General features: G+C 44.3%; 1 protein-coding gene across 1 annotated transcript in view; it reads left to right on the top strand.

Moving 5' to 3' along the window:
• Positions 1-15,980, top strand: part of LOC126188743 (chondroitin sulfate proteoglycan 4) — a 589,355-nt gene that overhangs the window by 179,797 nt on the left and 393,578 nt on the right. Inside the window, exon 6 of the mRNA XM_049930352.1 lies at positions 3,919-4,203. Coding sequence (XP_049786309.1) covers positions 3,919-4,203 — 285 coding nt within the window. The remainder of the gene's footprint in view (positions 1-3,918; positions 4,204-15,980) is intronic.

Here is a 15,980-nt window from a genome sequence, read left to right as displayed (position 1 = left end):
GCACTTACTAAGATACTGAGAGCTACTATGCTGTGGTCTAAGGAATTTCTTGGCCAGACCCAACGTTTCGTTTCCATCTGCGAAGTATAACTTCTAAGCTAAATCTACATCTACGTCATCACTATTACCACCTTCAAGCTGTCTCTACCGTTCCGTTCTCGAACGGTGCGCGGGAAAAACGAGCACTTAAATTTTCCTGTGCGAGTCCTAATTTCTCTTGTTTTATCATAATGATCATTTCTCCCTATGTAAACGGGTGCCAACAGAATGTTTTCGCAATCGGAGGAGAACACTGGTGACAGAAATTTCATGAGAAGATCCCGTCGTAACGAGAAACGCCTTTGTTTTAATGATTGCCACTCCAATTCACCTATCATGTCTGTGGCACTATTCCCATATTTCGCGATAAGAAGTTGTCCAATACACACTCTGACTTGTTACTGTTGTGCATCTCCAACAAATTCATTAGACGAGAGCATAATCGCACAGGATATTTTAAGAAGTGTGTCAGTTCCAGCAGGCTTAGGAGGTAGGATAAGATTGTCAATGATGGCCTGGCTCCATCGATGGGCCAGCTCGGTTTCTCTGTGGATACTGAAAGTAGGCACTTGCTAGTAGTCACTAAGTGTTGCCAGCATTGCCAAAGAATTGCCATGTTTGTGGTGACCTGTTCCACAAAGTCACAAAGCACAAGGGAAACTGGTTAAGATTTGCAATTTATTCTCGTAATTGACTAGTATTAATGCCTGAAACGTCATAGTGATATGGTAATAGCGATTAAATTTCTGCAGTCATATCATTGGAAAGCACTAGCAATTCAGATCATTTTGTCATATTAACAACATAAAAAAGAGGGTTGTTCAGCGATGCGCTGCGAGTTACCTTGAATGAACCACATCGAATATGTGTAATACACACACCAAAAAAACATTTTCATCACCTCGGTTCCCAGAACTCCTGAAGATAGATGTTGACTGTGGTTATAGTATCACAGACACAGTCCCTTTGCCTGTTAAGAAATGTCACTAAGCCCGCCCAAAGATGTTAACAACCACGCATGAGCAGCGCCTATTATACATAGTGGGTCCGACAGCCGATCAGTTCAAGTCATTCCTACAAGGAAGGAAGTACACGGCTCGTGTTGTCTGTAGTTCAACTATGCATAGACGGTCAATACCGCGGTTCGATCGCGTCCGCATTGTTACTTTGTGCCAGGAAGGGCTCTCAGTAAGGGAAGGGGCCACGTGTCTCGAAGTGAACCAAAGCGATATTGTTCGGACATGGAGGAGATACAGAGAGACAGGAACTGTCGATGACATGCCTCGCATAGGCCGTCCAAGGGCTACTACTGCAATGGATGGGCGCTACCTACGGATTATGTCTCGGAGGAACCCCGACAGCAACGCCACCATGTTGAATGATGCTTTTCGTGCACCCACAGGACGTCGTGTGCGAGGCTGCATGATGTGCAACTTCACTCCCGACGTCCATGGCGAGGTCCATCTTCGCAAGCACGACACCATGCAGCGCGGTACAGATGGGCTTTGCATCATGCCGAATAGACCGCTTAGAATTGGCATCACGTTCTCTTCACTGATGAGTGTTGCATATATCTTCAACCAGGCAATCGTCGAGACGTGTTTGGAGGCAACCCGGTCAGGCTGAACGCCTTAGACACACTGTCCATCGAGTGTAGCAAGGTGGAAGTTTCCTGCTGTCCTCCGGGGGGCATTATGAGGGGCCGACGTACGCCGCTGGTGGTCACGGAAGGCGCCGTAACGGCTATACGATACGTTAATGCCATCCTCCGACCGATAGTACAACCATATCGGCAGCATATTGGCGAGGCATTTTTGTTCTTGGATGGCAATTCACACCCTCATCGTGCACATTTCTTGAATGACTTCCTTCAGGATAACATCGCTCGGCTAGAGTAGCCAGCATGTTCTCCAGTCATGAACCCTATCGAATATGCCTTGGATAGGTTGAAAAGGGCTGTTTATGGACGACGTGACCTACCAACCTCTGTAAGGGATCTACACCGAATCACCGTTGAGAAATGGGACAATCTGGACCAACAGTGCTTTGATGAACTTGTGGACAGTATGCCACGACAAATAAAGGCATGCATCAATGCAAGATGACGTGCTACTGGGTATAGAGGTACCGGTGTGTACTGCAGTCTGGACCACCACCTATGAAGCTCTCCTTGTATGGTGGTACAACATGCAATGTGTGGTTTTCATGAGCAATAAAAAGGGCGGAAATGATATTGATCTCTGTTCCAATTTTCTGTACAGGAACTCTCGAATCGGACGTGATGCAAAACTTTTCTTTGATGTGTGTATAAGGTCTAAGTAGCCCACGATGAACAAAATTTAAGTTTTCAATAGTTTGTTAGAGTTTTGGCAATTAGTTAAATAGTTTTTATAAAAAGTCATAAGGAGGCGATATTTATGCTTCAGGCTCCTTGGTTTCGAATTCATGTTATTGCGTTTCATATGCCAACAAAGAACTATTAAAACTAATAAAAAATGAAATTTGTTGACTCTTACTTAGTTGTGTACAGTATTTAACAGCCCATTCACGGTAAGTGCCTGGCCCAATGAAGGAAACCAGTCCCCTTCATTGCGCCAATGACATATATTTTAATTTTTCAAATATTTCATTAATAGTGAATATTTATGTCTTCTGTGTCTACCAAAGCAAAAGAAAATGTTCAAGTTACAGAGACAATAAAATATTTAATACAATATCCAAGCATTTTACTATCTACTAGTTTAGCGTCCGCCGCATCGCTCGTGTACAATATATCACTGCAGAGGCTTCTTTGTTTTTATCTAATTAAATTTTTATGTTGTTCACAAATTGCAGCACCTTCTGAGCTTTTCACGCTACTTAAGGCTACATAAGCATGGTCTTTTCCGAAAGCGATTCTGGTAGCTGGAGTCCAAAGTTTTTGTTGATCATGCCTTTTGTTGTCTTATGGAGATATTTCCATAGCAACTTTTATCCCCTAACAAATATTCCTTTACATCTCACCGAGAAGTGAAATGCCTATTTTGATAACTCAACTTTCAATTTTTTTAATGCAATTAAATATTTTCTTAAATATTTTCATCGCCTATTGCACTACCTTATGGGTTGAAATTCCAGAAACACTGAAACACGTATTTTTGTTGTTCCTAACGGAGAAAAAAAATGAAAAATGTGTGTGAAATCTTATGGGACTTAACTGCTAAGGTCATCAGTCCCTAAGCTTACACACTACCTAACCTAAATTATCCAAAGGACAAACACACACACACCCATTCCCGAGGGAGGACTCGAACCTCCGCCGGGACCAACCGCACAGTCCATGACTGCAGCGCCCTAGACCGCTCAGCTAATCCCGCGCGGCATAACTGAGAAGTCAAACACCAGTTGCCATAGCTGTAGCCTTAAAAATCCTTTAGTAGTTCTTTAGTAATTGCTTATTTAAAAAAAAACTTTGTCACTATTTCACCCCCTTCCCTCTAGTGGTTGAATTTCCAAAAGTGGTAAAACACGTAACTCTTATTTTGCGACTAAGAAACCAAATACCAGTTTCCGTAATACTACCTTATAAATTCCCTCGGTAACGGCATACTTTCAAGAAGTTTTTCATCCCCTGTTTCACCCCCTCGTAAGTGGAATTTCGAAAAATCGGTTCTTATACGACGCCTACAGTATAAGGTTCACATGTCCTCCAAATTTCAAGTTTCTGCACGTAGCGGTTTGTACTGGGCGATAGTGAGTCAGTAAATCAGTCACGACGTTGCCTTTTATTTCTTTAGGCGGCCCATCGATAGCAATCTTCCCATAGCATGAGGCACTACTCTGACGTCACGCTCGACCTCCACAAGGTGGTGACGGCAGCTGGTTTGGCAACTGCTGCAGGTGTTCTCCAAGCCGACGCTGCCGGTCGACCTGGAGATCCTGGTGCTGACGCCTCTGCAGGTGGCCGAGGGCGGTTCGGCGCCGGTGACGACGCGCAACGTGGACGTGGTGCTGGACTTCCCCAAGTACGGCGTGCGCGACACGGGCGTGCTCTTCTTCGTGGTGGAGCCGCCCAGGCACGGCCGCCTGGAGGTGGACCGCCAGCCGCACGGCCAGGGCCAGCAGTCGCAGGCGCAGGCCCAGGCGCCGCTCGCCTTCACGCTGCTCGACATGACCAAGGACAAGGTGCGTGCCGCCTCCGTAGCATGGCGTAGTGAACGTGGCGTGCACGCCGCTCAAAACATTAGCCAGACCCAAGACACTAGTACAGCAACGACCTTGCCGCAGTGGCTACACCGGTTCCCGTGAGATCACCGAAGTTAAGCGCTGACGGGCGTGATCGGCACTTAGATGGGTGACCATCCAGGCCGCCATTTTTCGGGATGCACCCAGCCTCGTGATGCCAATTGAGGAGCTACTCGACCCAATGGTAGCGGCTTCGGTCAAGAATACCATCATAACGACCGGGAGAGCGGTGGGCTGACCCCACGCCTCTCCTATCCGCATCCTCCCCATGAGGATGACACGGCGGTCGGATGGCCCCGGTAGGCCACTCGTGGCCTGAAGACGGAGTGCTAAGACACTAGTACCGTGTAACACCGTCCCTAGACGTGGTAATTATTTCAGTTCCACAAGTACAGACAGGCCATGAATACCTTCGGGTATTTTTATTTATTCATTGCTGTTACATCTGAATCTGTCCTCTTCTGATTCTAAGGTAGATTGTTACATTCTGCACCTCGCACATTTCCTTTAATATTAAATTTTATCTTTATAAATCAAAATTTTAATTTCTTTAATTAAAATCTTAAATCTCCCAAAGTTCTTCACCGATTGCTTTGAAATTTTGACAACAACGTTGTATTCACATAACGCGATTTTTTATTTACCTGCTTTTAATATACAAGGTATATAAATAAAAAGTAATACGTAAAGGGGAAACGTTATTACATCTGGACCGATACTGACTGTATATTTTTATTACATGTTGTTGTTGTTGTTGTTGTTGTTGTTGTTGTGGTCTTCAGTTTAGAGACTGGTTTGATGTAGTTCTCCATGCTACTCTAACATGTGCAAGCTTCTTCATCTCCCAGTACCTGGTGCAACATACACCCTTCTCAATCTGCTTAGTGTATTCATCTCTTGGTCTCCACGATTTTTACCTTCCACGCTGCCCTCCAATACTAAATTGGTTATTCCTTGGTGCCTCAGAACATGTCATACCAACCGATCCCTTATAGTCAATTTGTGCCACAAATTTCACGTTCCTCCTCATTAGCTACGTGATCTACCCATCTAATCTTCAGCATTCTTCTGTAGCGCCGCATTTCGAAAGCTTCTATTCTCTTCTTGTCTAAACTATTTACCGTCCATGTTTCATTTCCATACATGGCTACACTCCATACAAATACTTTCAGAAAAGACTTACTGACTATTAAATTTTCGTCTCCTTTCATTATCTGAATAATTACTTTTTATTTCATCATTCATTTCTTCAGTCTCTTCGTCATCTGCAGAGCTAGTTGACATGTAAACTTCTACTACAGTGGTAAGCGTCGGCTTCGTGTTTTCTTGGCTACAGTAATGCGTTCACTACGCTGTTCGTAGAAGCTTACCCGAGCTCCTACTTTTTTTTATTTATTATTAAACCTACTCCTTCATTACCCCTATTTCATTTTGTATTTATAATCCTGTATTCATCTGACCAGAAGTCTTGTTCCTCCTTCCACTTAACTTCACTAATTCCCACTATATATAACTTTAACCTATCAATTTCCCTTTTCAAATTTTCGAACCTGCCAGCCCGGTTAACGGATCTGACGTTCTACACTCCGATCCGTAGAATGCGAATTTTGTTTCTGCTGGTAACGACGCCCTCCTGAGTAGTCCCAGAATGCGGGAATATTTTACCTCCGGAATATTTAACCCAAGAGGACGCCATCATCATTTAACCATACAGTAAAGCAGCATGCCCTCGCGAAAAATTACGGCTGTAGTTTCCCCTTGCTTTCAGCCTTTCACAGTACCAGCACAGATAGGCCATTTTGGCTAGTGTTACGAGGCAAAATAAGTCAATCATCAAGACTGTTGCCCCTGCAACTACTGAAAAGGCTGCTGCCCCTCTTCACGAACCACACGTTTGTCTGGCCTCTCAACAGATACCCCTCCCTTGTGGTTGCACCTACGGTACGCCTATGTGTGTCGCTGAGGCACGGAAGCCTCCCCACCATCGGCAAGGTCCATGGTTCAGTGGGGGGTTTTATTGCGTACGATATAGAAATATGTATATTTTTCCACTTTTTGAATTATATACATATTTTATTACATACGATATAGAAATATGTATATAATACAAAAAGGGGGAAAATTATTACCATAAACCACAAAAAGCACTCGATCGATTTAATTCTAATTTTTCACGTTTCGTGTGGACACATATATGCTATATCTTTTTAACATAGGAAACGTTGTCATCTAACAGGAAAGTTGTATTGTGGCTTATGGGCTGAAGATTACATTATTACTACAGAGTCCGAACTTGCAGTAACAATAAACAAGGTGCAATGTCAGAGAGTGAGGGGGTGGTGGGACATAAAAGGTGGAAAAGGAGGAAACGCACAGTGGCAGGGGGAAGAATGTAAGAGGGAGTGCGAACGAGAAGATGGACGTACACTGACGGAAAAAGAGTCCAACACCAAGAAGTAACTAATATAGAGTATTGAACTCTCGCGAATACATTTCCCTAGGTAACATATTTAAGTGATTAAAATTGTAGCAGCACAGGTTAATTTAAGCACGAGAAAAGCCAATGCAAATGTGAAATGCTAGTACATTGATATCCGGAGTAACCACCAGAATCTTGAATACAAGCATGCAAACATTGTACAGGTGCCGCATGTGAGTTTGTGAGTTGTGTTGCACTTGCATCTTGGTTTTGGATGACGCTCAAGTTGTCGTCCGATATGTTCTCGATTGGAGACAGATCAGGTGATCAAGCAGGCCGTCAACATGTCGACACACTGTAGAGCATGTTGGTTTACAACAGCGGTAGGTGGACTGGCGTTATCCTGTTGGAAATCATCCCCTGAAATGCTGTTCATGAATGGTAGCACATGAGGTCGAATCGCCCGACTGACCGTATAATTTTGCGTTCAATGTGTGTGGGATAGTCAACAGGGTGCTCCTGCAGTCATACGAAATCGGCACCAGTCCGTAACTCCAGGTGTAGGTCCAGTGTGCCTAGCACGCAGACTGGTTGGTCTCGGCCCTCGGCTGACCTCCTGCGTCACAAATGACGGTGTTCTCGGGTTAGTGTAATGCACGGTATTGGGCCAATGGTTCGGAGCTGTCCTCAAAGTAACAATTTTGTAACAGTTCGATGTGTCACTGTGGTTCCAACTGCGGCTCAAGTTGCTGCTGCAGGTGCAGTACGACTCGCAGAGTCATACGCCGAACACGAAGGTCTTCCCCCTCGGTAGTGTCACGTGGCCGAAGCGTCTTTGACTCAAGATGCGAACCAACACCAAAATATCTCAGAAAATGTCCGTCGCTATATTATTCAACGTGGAAATAAAACCAATGTGGAACTAACCCAAAATAGCGAATATGACAAAACTCTTCTGACTTAATGTGCTGAATAACAGAACTGTTGCCATGAATGTTGCTAAAAGAGTAACTAGAAATAAAGTGGACACGAAAAACTGTACGAATTTTTCGTCATTTCATGTTGTGCTGACGGTACTAAACTAAATCCAGTATTCATTCTCAAGCGCAAAACGATGCCCAAACCTTTTGAAATACCGCCAGGTGTTGTTCACGTACATGACAAGCGTTGGATGGACTACGCTGGTATGAAATTATAGATTAACGGAGTGTGAATGAGAAGCAAATGTGCTTCATTTAAGAACATTTCTCTTCTTGTGCTTGATCAATTTAGTAGTCATTTGAAAATTCTGTGGAAAAGTGATTGAGACTGGGAAATACAGTGCTTGCTATTATTCCAGAATGGCAAATGCAATACGGATCGAAACCACCAGAGTATTATGCCGCAGTAAACCTCTGGAAAGTAATTTAACCAATGACGAAAGAAAGGCTCTGAGAGATTTAAATGCACATGAAGACATAGTGATGGTTCCTGCTGATAAAGGGAATGCTACTGTCGTTTTAAATACAGATTATCAAAGCAAAATTTTGAATCTTTTAACGTCAGGACAATACAAAAAACTTAAGAAAGATCCCACAGCCAGCGTACTACGGAAAACAAATAATCTGATAAAATCGGTCACTTCTATTCAAAAATAAGAAAAAAGAGCTTTATTGAAGACTGAAGCTATGTGTCCTAGACTCTATGGCCAACCCAAGGTATATAAAAGGGACCTTCCTCTGAGACCGATTGTTAGTACTATCAATTCTCCTACGTATAAAACAGCAAGATATCTAGCAACTCGTTTATAACCATATATTGGAAAAACTGACTCATATATAAAGGACTCACGTCATTTTATAGAGAAAATTGAATGTTTAATTCTGACTCCTGAAGATATTTTAGTAAGTTTTGACGTAGTACCTTTATTTACTATGATTCCAGTGAACGAAGTTATGTATTTTGTAACGGATATTTTTCCAGAAGATCTGACTACTCTTTTCAGACATTGTCTTACTTCCAGTCAGTTCCAGTGGAATAATGAATTTTATGAGCAACTTAATGGCGTAGCAATGGGTAATCCATTGGGTCCTGCAGTAGCTAATTTCTACATGGAGAAATTCGAACAGTCAGCATTGGAAAAAGCAGATAAGAAACCATCTCGCTGGTATCGATATGTAGACGATACATTTGTGGTCTGGCCACATGGTAGAGAAGCCTTAGACGAATTTTTTGATTACCTTAATAATATAAATCCAAGAATCCAGTTTACCATGGAGAGAGAAAGTGACAACAAAATACCGTTTTGGGATGTCTTAGTTATGAGACAGACGGATGGAAGATTGAAACAACAGATTTTTAGAAAAATAACGCACACAGACAGATACTTACATAAAAACTCTAACCACCATCCACAACAAAAGAGACGTGTGATTAAAAGTCTCGTTGACAGAGCCAGACGGATTTGCACGCCGAAGTATCTAGACGCCGAATTAAAACATCTGAAGCACGCTTTTGAGAAAAATGGCTACTCAAAGAAAGAAGTAAGCAGAATTCTGCACCCAAACAACAAAAAGCCTAAGGACAAGCCCGAAAAACTATGGAAGAATACAGTCTCTCTCCCTTTTATAAAGAAAGTAACGGATCAGATTGGAAAGATTTTAAGTAAACATGATATTAGACCTGTTTTTAGACCAACGAAGAAAATTTGTCATGTTCTCCGGTCTGTAAAAGATAAACGCGCTCCTCTATCAGCCAGTGGCGTATATAAAATTCCGTGTACACGTGGAAAAGTTTATATTGGAACAACGAAAAGAAGCGTAAATACACGGCTAAAAGAACACAGAAGTCTTTGCCGATTAGGAAAAACAGATAAATCGGCTGTAGCAGTCAGGAAATCATCAAGTGAAGTTTTCCGAAACAAAAATTTTATCTACGACGACGAACTATTACCCACGGCTTTGTAGAGAAGCAATTGAATTATATAAACATAGGGATAATTTTAATCGGAAAGAAGAGACCATGAGACTTAGTGATATTTGGACAGTACCACTACAGAATTGCTAGACAGTTTTATCCATGACGAGATCACGATCGATAGTTAAGTTTTATCTCTGACAAAGATTATCTCTGCATATCACGTGTAACTCTGGCCACGCCCACTTTCTACGATATATAAGTCGCTCTCAGACGTCCGACCCGTCGGTCGGCAAGACTCACCGGAGGAGAAACACCCCTCTGAAGATCTCCAGCGCAGCTCTGGACGAAACGTTAGGAGCTGAAGAGCTTCATGGACCACGACCTTACATCCCGGAAGGTCCTATGCACACCCTGGCTCGCTGCTGAGTCAGCACTGAGCCAGTGCGTGCATAAAAAAAGCTACAACCCTCATTGAATGGGTCTTCCGCAGACGGTGGTGGGACATTGGGTTTCAGTGTGAAATTCGTTAGACCAAGGTATGTTTTAATACGTCTCAATCCACGAACGTCATTAGTCCTTTAGATCCTAAACTACCTTCCGTTTAGGTCTGCTGCGGAGTTTTCGTGCAGTTTAAACGAGTTCTTCGTCCAATGCTTCGCCTCTTGTACAAATGTGAGGTCGTCAGATACAGATCAGAAATTGGAAAGCCTTATCTTCCTTTCCACAAACTTCGGACTGGCGAAGCCTGTTGTTCACTTCCGTTTCGCAAAAGATGAACACTCTTTCTCTATACAGTTTAAAGTATTTTACTTCTGTTGTCATTCGGACGACACTGCGGCTAGCAAGGTGGCCTGCTAGGGCAAGAACCATAACTTTTTCCACTCAGCGCTACGTAGTTTTTAAATCTCAGATGAATGAAGTCGACGTTTTATATGCATTTCACCTGTGCTTGGCTACTGGTGTATGAGAGTTAACAATCGACACTCCTTAACTGTAATGAACCGTTCTTTCTAAATTTGTGCTGTAATGAGCTATTATGAACTCGCAGAACGTAAATCTTAGTAGCAACACAGTTGTATTTGTTGTCGGGTCGTAGATGTTTTTTTTAAACGACTTCGTACGCCATCGGATGTAATGCACCTTGTGGCCCTGCGGACGTGTGACGAGGTGAAAAAAGTAGGTAAGCAGAACAGACACGGATGGGGGATCACCCTAGCGAAGATATGCGCTGCAGATGGAGAAATGCACTGAGACAAGTGATTTTGACGAAGGGAGATTATTGTTATTACAGAGGACCTGTGAACGGGTATCTCGAAATCTGCGAAGCTGGTCGACTGTTAACGTGCTACTGTCGTGAGCATCTACAGAATGAGGCAGGACAGTTAAACTACCACTAGGCGCTAAATGACTAGACGTCCGCGACTCTTCACAGGATGTGGGATTCGGAGGCTTGTCTGCTCTGTAATTAGGATACATGGTAATCTGTGGCATCTCTGCACAAAGAGCGCAATGCTGGTGCACGCAACAAATATTTCGGAGCACACCGTTGATCGCACAGTGTTGAACATGGAGCTCCGCAGCAGGCTACCCCTACGAGTCATACGTTGGACCAATGACGTCGTCAATTACGGTTGCAGTGCGCATGGGACCGTCGGAATTCGACCATCGATCAATGGAAACGTGTCGGCTCTTCGGGTGGATAACATTTTTGCTACGATAGGCGATGGACTTGCTATCCTGAGTGACAGTGAAGAAGAATTAAATGATCAGCTGAACGGAATGAACAGTCTAATGAGTACACAGTATGGTTTGAGAGTAAATCGGAGAAAGACAAAGGTAATGAGAAGTAGTAGAAATGAGAACAGCGAGAAACTTAACATCAGGATTGATTTTCACGAAGTCAATGAAGTTAAGGAATTCTGCTACCTAGGCAGTAAAATAACCAATGACGGACGGAGCAAGGAGGACATCAAAAGCAGACTCGCTATAGCAAAAAAGGAATTTCTGGCCAAGAGAACTCTACTAATATCAAATACCGGCCTTAATTTGAGGAAGAAATTTCTGAGGATGTACGTCTGGAGTACAGCATTGTATGGTAGCGAAACATGGACTGTGGGAAAACCGGAACAGAAGAGAATCGAAGCATTAGAGATGTGGTGCTATAGACGAATGTTGAAAATTAGGTGGACTGATAAGGTAAGGAATGAGGAGGTTCTACGCAGAATCGGAGAGGAAAGGAATATGTGGAAAACACTGATAAGGAGAAGGGACAAGATGATAGGACCTGCTAAGACATGAGGGAATGACTTCCATGGTACTAGAGGGAGCTGTAGAGGGCAAAAACTGTAGAGGCAGACAGAGATAGGAATACGTCAAGCAAATAATTGAGGACATAGGTTGCAAGTGCTAATGTGAGATGAAGAGGTTAGCACAGGAAAGGAATTCGTGGCGGGCCGCATCAAACCATCCAGTAGACTGATGACCAAAAAAAAATTTAAAAAAAGGCGTCTCCACAAACGCTGTCACCGAGGTGAACAGCAGCTCGAAACGTGCAGCGCGCCAGGGACGCAGCCTGGTAGGAGCAGTATTATGCTGTGGGAGACATTCTCCTGAACTTGGAAGGAACCTGCGGTACTAATCGGACACACGCTGACAGTTGCGAGCCACCTGCATTCATTCATGCTTGATGTCTTCCCCGACGGCGATGTCATCTTTCAGCAGCAAAATTTTCAATGTCTCGGAGCCTGAATTGTGCTACAGTGTTTTGAGCAGCACTGCAGTGAACTGACATTGATGTCCCCGTGAACAGATTCAACTGATGTAAATCCTATGCAACCCATTTGGGTCGGCACCGGACGTCATCACCGCGTACCCAAATCTGCGGCCCGTTATGTACGAAAATTACATGATCTGTGCGTAGACATCTAATGATAGATATCTAATGACACATGCCCCCAAAAACCTACCAACTGTCGGATCCCTGATACGCAGAATCAGTGATGTATTTCGTTCCAGAGATGAACAAACAAGCTATTAAGCAGGTGGTCATTATGTTTTGGCTCATCTGTGTGTAATAAAAATAATAATGCCCATAAGTGTAAGCAGTGCGAACGTGGCAGGCTCGTATCGTCTTGGAAGATAAACCGCAGTCTCAACTCTGTATTTTCGCTGTCGTTCTTCGCCACACGGCTCTGTCTTTGTTTTCTTTTCTGTCTGAGCCTGACGCCAGCTCCTTTAGCCACGTCAAAACATCCGCTGATTGACAGCCCGCTGCTGTAATCGTCCGAGTCAGCACACCATCAGACACCTTCAGAACGTCCAAACAAAGAATAACAGTTAGCTTAAGGAAGTGGGAAGATTTATTCACCGAAGGCGGCTTCTAACGATATGACAAAATAAGCAGAGATGAGCTGAAGTGTGATGGTGCACTGTACTCGGAAAATATTTGGCTTCACATAATATACTCCTGGAAATGGAAAAAAGAACACATTGACACCGGTGTGTCAGACCCACCATACTTGCTCCGGACACTGCGAGAAGGCTGTACAAGCAATGATCACACGCACGGCACAGCGGGCACACCAGGAACCGCGGTGTTGGCCGTCGAATGGCGCTAGCTGCGCAGCATTTGTGCACCGCCGCCGTCAGTGTCAGCCAGTTTGCCGTGGCATACGGAGCTCCATCGCAGTCTTTAACACTGGTAGCATGCCGCGACAGCGTGGACGTGAACCGTATGTGCCGTTGACGGACTTTGAGCGAGGGCGTATAGTGGACATGCGGGAGGCCGGGTGGACGTACCGCCGAATTGCTCAACACGTGGGGCGTGGGGTCTCCACAGTACATCGATGTTGTCGCCAGTGGTCGGCGGAAGGTGCACGTGCCCGTCGACCTGGGACCGGACCGCAGCGACGCACGGATGCACGCCAAGACCGTAGGATCCTACGCAGTGCCGTAGGGGACCGCACCGCCACTTCCCAGCAAATTAGGGACACTGTTGCTCCTGGGGTATCGGCGAGGACCATTCGCAACCGTCTCCATGAAGCTGGGCAACGGTCCCGCACACCGTTAGGCCGTCTTCCGCTCACGCCCCAACATCGTGCAGCCCGCCTCCAGTGGTGTCGCGACAGGCGTGAATGGAGGGACGAATGGAGACGTGTCGTCTTCAGCGATGAGAGTCGCTTCGGCCTTGGTGCCAATGATGGTCGTATGCGTGTTTGGCGCTGAATAGTGCACGGTACATCCAAACCGTCATCGAACCCATCGTTCTACCATTCCTAGACGGGCAAGGGAACTTGCTGTTCCAACAGGACAATGCACGTCCGCATGTATCCCGTGCCACCCAACGTGCTCTAGAAGATGTAAGTCAACTACCCTGGCCAGCAAGATCTCCGGATCTGTCCCCCATTGAGCATGTTTGGGACTGGATGAAGCGTCGTCTCACGCGGTCTGCACGTCCAGCACGAACGCTGGTCCAACTGAGGCGCCAGGTGGAAATGGCATGGCAAGCCGTTCCACAGGACTACATCCAGCATCTCTACGATCGTCTCCATGGGAGAATAGCAGCCTGCATTGCTGCGAAAGGTGGATATACACTTTACTAGTGCCGACATTGTGCATGCTCTGTTGCCTGTGTCTATGTGTCTGTGGTTCTGTCAGTGTGATCATGTGATGTATCTGACCCCAGGAATGTGTCAATAAAGTTTCCCCTTCCTGGGACAATGAATTCACGGTGTTCTTATTTCAATTTCCAGGAGTGTATTACGAGTTCACGTGTGGCAGATTTCGTCATAGCTAAGAAGATTAATGTTTGCGTAAAGGTTTTCATCTTAGTTCATTAGGATGATTCTCTTTGCTCCTTAACAGAGTGTGTACATAACAATTCGCTAAATGAATTCAAAAGTAAAATTTTATTTACCAGTCTGGTGACAAATGCTAAACAATTTCGGTATCACCTACCGTAAAACTCGGATACTTTCTGACGCTTTTAATATTTTTTGTAAGTAAACCTTATACAAATGTACACTATGACATATGTAACTTCTATCCTTTATTTTGTTGACAATAAAGTTTTCATATGAACAATATGTTTCGAATATGAAATGTTAATTGTCACATACCCCCTCATCGCAAAACAACATCGTGTTAGGCAGAGTAAATTCATTTGTCACAGAGATGGGCTGATCATCGAAAATCCTAAATTGCATGAAGTAGTAAAAGTAAACAGAACTTTGCACACTGATTTACGGATTTGTTCATGGAAATCGTGTCATATAAAACAGCTCAAAACGCACTAAGCGCAGTATCATGTAAGCAAGGTAGTAAGTTCAAACTCTTGACATTTACATACAATTTCAACGGTATGAGAGAAAACAAAGCCTTGACACGTTTTATACGACATTTTGAGCAACTGTACGTTGTATTTCGAAACAAAGTTATACTGCTCAATAAAACTTCGTCTTGTTTGCAAAATCATTAACAAATTTCCCTTATTTCATTAATGAGACTTATTTTCTATAACTTCAGTTGTTTTGGCAAATATTGCTGCTGCCACACAGTTACACCTGTAATCCGCAGACTTGACTGCTTTCGCTGCATAATGGCTGAAGAAATTTCTTGTAAAATTTAACTCCTATACAGAACGGTCTCCATATATACTGAAGCTGCAAAGAACCTGTATAGGCAGGCAGAATACGGCGCTGCGGTTGGCAACGACTACATAAGACAACAAGTGTCTGGCGCAATTAATAAACCGGTTACTGCTGCCACAATGACAGGTTATCCAGATTTAAGTGAATTTGAACATGTTGTTATAGTCGGCACACGAGCGATGAGATACAGCATCACCGAGGTAGCGATGAAGTGGAGATTTTCCAGCGTGACCTTTTCACGAGTGTACCGTGAATATCAGGACCCGGTAAAACACTGAATCTCCGATATCGCTGCGGTCGGAAAAAGATCCTGCAAGAACGTTACGAACGACAACTGAAGAGAATCGTTCATCGTGACAGAAGTGGAACCCTTCCGAAAATTGCTCCAGATCTCAATGCTGGGCCATCAACAAGTGTCAGATACTTCATCGATATGGACTTTCGGAGCCGAAGGCCCGGTTGAGTACCCTTGTTCACTGAACGACACAAAGCTTTACGTCTCGCCTGGGCCCGTCTATATCGATATATCGATATTGGGCTGTTGATGACGGGAAACATGTTGCCTGGTCAGACGAGTCTTGTTTCAAATTGTATCGAGCGGATGGACGAGCACGGATATGGAGACAACCTCATGAATCTATGGATTCTGCATGTCAGCAGGGGACTGTTCAGGCTGGTGGAGGCTCTGTAATGGTGTGGGGCGTGTGCAGCTTGAGTCGTATGGGCCGCCTGGTACGTCTAGATGAAACTCT

Source organism: Schistocerca cancellata, chromosome 5 (assembly GCF_023864275.1).
Source record: "Schistocerca cancellata isolate TAMUIC-IGC-003103 chromosome 5, iqSchCanc2.1, whole genome shotgun sequence".
Taxonomy (NCBI): Eukaryota; Metazoa; Arthropoda; class Insecta; order Orthoptera; family Acrididae; genus Schistocerca; species Schistocerca cancellata.
Note: the sequence above shows the minus strand (reverse complement) of the source record. Positions and strands in the feature narration are given on the sequence as shown.